The sequence below is a fragment of the Nannospalax galili genome, unplaced genomic scaffold, assembly GCF_000622305.1.
Source record: "Nannospalax galili isolate Female #2095 unplaced genomic scaffold, S.galili_v1.0 scaffold2150, whole genome shotgun sequence".
NCBI classification, from domain to species: Eukaryota; Metazoa; Chordata; class Mammalia; order Rodentia; family Spalacidae; genus Nannospalax; species Nannospalax galili.
In genome coordinates this window covers 99,749-103,138 of record NW_008328002.1, presented here as the reverse complement: position 1 = coordinate 103,138, position 3,390 = coordinate 99,749, and the positions used below count along the sequence as shown (strand labels likewise).

The 3,390-nt window shown below is 43.7% G+C and overlaps 1 protein-coding gene across 1 annotated transcript in view; it reads left to right on the top strand.

Annotated features, from left to right (window-relative positions):
- Mpp4 (membrane palmitoylated protein 4) overlaps positions 1-3,390 on the top strand; it is a 46,000-nt gene that overhangs the window by 4,601 nt on the left and 38,009 nt on the right. Inside the window, 1 exon segment of the mRNA XM_017800297.1 lies at positions 1,969-2,050. Coding sequence (XP_017655786.1) covers positions 1,969-2,050 — 82 coding nt within the window.

Sequence of the window (3,390 nt, the reverse complement as noted above, 5' to 3'; positions counted from 1 at the left end):
GAGTTTTTTAAAGGAACTGAATAAGTGGGTTTTTGTTGTTTGTTTGATATATATGATCCTAATGAGTTTATTGGGCTTGCTAACAGACCATAGGGTGAGGGTTTATTTACAGAAGAGTGGGTGCCCCCCATTCATTTACAGCTGGGCTGGAAAGTCCATACCAAATATAGATCTGGTGACTTCCTGACAGATGCATAAAATGGCAAGAGAGATACCTCATGTTCTCAGCTTATATATCCTTAGCCCCTCTCCCACATGTAGCTAAGGTTGACTGATTGGGTGGGAGGGGTAACTGAATCCCCTATGGACTCCTTGATGAGCATGGGAAGGAGGTGTGACTATAGCTTGCTGGCACAGTGGTCAGAGGACACTTCCAGTTAACACTGCACCCCTCCCTCCAGCTCTTACATTCTTTCCTCCAACCTCTTCTACAAAAGTCCCTGAGCCTTGGGAAGGGGGTTATAAGTGTGGGATGATCTTCCTCCCATTGTGTCAAGGCATTGAACTTTCAAGTCTCTGCATCATTTGTTTTCCATGGGCTTTCGGCCCATTTCAGTGGGATTCCATCTACTATAAAAATGCAAACAGCAAGAAGCAAGAATATCTAAACAGTGGCTGCTATAATAACTTAACATATGGGTGTAAACACAAATGCTTGGTTGGTACTTTAGCAGGTTCATCACATCAATCTAACAAAATAATAGTGGTGGCTTCCCCACTAGGGCTTATATCCTTCCCTGCTGCAGGGGGTTGGCCTGGTCTATAGTGCCAGGTGTGTGTTCCACCTCTAGGAGCAGGCAATATATCCAATCGAAAATTTACTGGTTGTACATACACTAGATGTGCCACTATTGCACCAGCTGGAACATCTTGTTTGTCTTGTTGATAGTGCAGGATGTGGGGTCCATCGCTGAGCAGAATTATAGGGGATAGTTCTCCCCTAGCCATCTGCATGTTACCTTCTGGCACTATGAAAGGCACCCATCCAGTGGCAGGGAGTTTCCAGCTTAGTCCAAGCTTGATTTCTCCCTCTCCCACACTCACATCATGAGATGTCTTCAGCAATAGGTTTTTACCATCCACTTCCGGTGTACAACCAACATTATTTTCAATGGCCTTTATTGTTCGGGGGACCTCTGGGGCCCCTCTGGCCAACAGCTCATAGGGCGGCAACCCACCTCTGATACTGGGATTTTCATTTAATAACCGTATGGCTTCTGGTAGGGCTTTCTTCCATCCCTGTAGGGTTCTTTCTGTGCTTAAGGCTTTTTTTTAAAAACTGTATATCGGGAGAATTTTTCCCCCATTTATTTCCATAGTTCTTTATAGCCCTCTTCCCTTCCTCTTTAACAACCCCCTTTTTGTATATTTCTCCTTTAGTAACACCTTTCTCCTACTGTTCTTCTCTCTTTGGTTCCTTCTTTCCCTTTACCTCCCTGGTTCCCTTCCATATTCCTGGTTCCTGCAGTTACATCAGGATATGCACTCACTTATAAGGATTTGGTGCTGGGATCCACAAACGAGGGAGAGCATACGTCTTTTGTTTTTCTGAGTCTGTATTACTTTTATTTTTATTTGGCTTTCTGACTGTTCATATATTTCACCCAATTCCAATACACTGGCCTAAGTTTTTCCCTTTTACTACTAGGAGGCTAGTTAAGACACTAGATTCTCTGAGGGTACCCCTTTTCATTAGATTGCAATCATGGGAGCTTTCTTTATCTTTGGAAGAATTGAAATATTCCTTTATGTCTATATGTTATATGGAGGTCCCAAGAGGACAAGGTCCAATGGTCTTGCCTTTCTAATGGCATGATGTGACTGACAGGCCACAGGGCATTGTGGACCCCTTTTGGTTGGCAAGAAAATCCTTGTTTAAAACCCAGAGCTGTGCTGATTGAGGGAAGCCACCAAAAAAAAAATGGTTATGGTAAGTAAAAGAGGGATCCTACTGTGTTCTTTCTTCAGGGAGCTACCATCAAGTGCCACGAAATAACAGGGGACATCCTGGTGGCCAGGGTCATCCATGGTGGGCTGGTCAAGAGGAGTGGTAAGCTGGAGTGGCAGGGTGAGAGTGTGGCCTTTCCAGAGCAATTCCTCTCTTCACTTAGGTCAGGGCCTTTAGATGTTCTCTTGTTTGGTTAGAGCAGTAAAGAATGAGACAAGTAGTCAGGCTTGGTGGTGCACATTCTTTAATCCCAGCACTTGGGAGGCAGAGGCAGGAAAATCTCTATGAGATTGAGGTCAGCCTGGTCTACAAAGTGAGTTTCAGGCCAGCTGGGGCTGCAGGGAGACCCTGTCTCAAAAAGACAAAAACATTTTTTTTTAATTTGTAAAAAAAGAATGAGACAAGTTTTCTAAAGGACTTCTGCCCCCTCATTCAGAGACCCCCTCACATGCTAGGCTCCATGTGGATGCACTCTTGTTAGCATTCTCAAAGCAACCTGAAAAAGGTAAACATTATCAGCGCACTGTGTAGAAGGAAAACTGGGCCTCATGGAGTTTCAATAACTAAGGTGATCAAGATTACGCAGTTTGAGTCAGGATTCAAATCCCTGATTCTATATTCTCAGCTTTTTATCCTTCTGCTTTCAAAAAGGGCAGAGCTCATTTTCATCTTGAAGTGCCTTTGTTTGCTCTTTCCACCTGTCAAACAAATCTTCCTTTCACCTCTGTGCTTCCAAAACTAGTGCACATGCTGCCTCAGGTGCCAGCTGCCCACAGCCCTGCGACCTGTCCCTGGCTGACACTCCAGCACCCTTCTGGAAAATCCTGAAGAGTTCCTCATTGCCAAGCCACTTGGCCCTTGTTTCACCTTCAGTTCCATTTTTACTTCTCAACCACATGGTGCCGTAGACACCTTGTTTTCGTCACCCTCGATTTCCCTCCCAGGAGCTCATTCTGCTTCCTGTCTCATCTCTCTGATCCTCCACTGACTCACCTCATATTTCTCAAGGTTTTAGAAAATATGGACACACAATAATGAGTAATTAATGAACTACAGTGTGATAATAGAATTCATGTATACAATCTGTAATGATAAGATCGGGGTGTCTAGAATTTCCATTTCCTGGGCTGGAGAAATGGCTCAGCAGTCAAGCAGACCTTGCTGCTCTTCAAGAAGACCTGAGTTCAGATGCTGCACCCATGTTGGGTAGTTCACAACCAGCTGTAACTCCAGCACCAGGGGGTCTGACCCCCTCTTCTGTCCTCCAAGGACTCACATGAACATGGGTGCACTTACATACATGCAGGCAATACAGTCATTCACATAAAATAAAAATAAATTTTAAAAAATCTAAAGTAGTAATAGAAACAAAGAAAATAATACAAAGAATCAATGAATCTAAGAGCTTTTTCTTTGAAAAAAAAAACAGGATAGATATATCC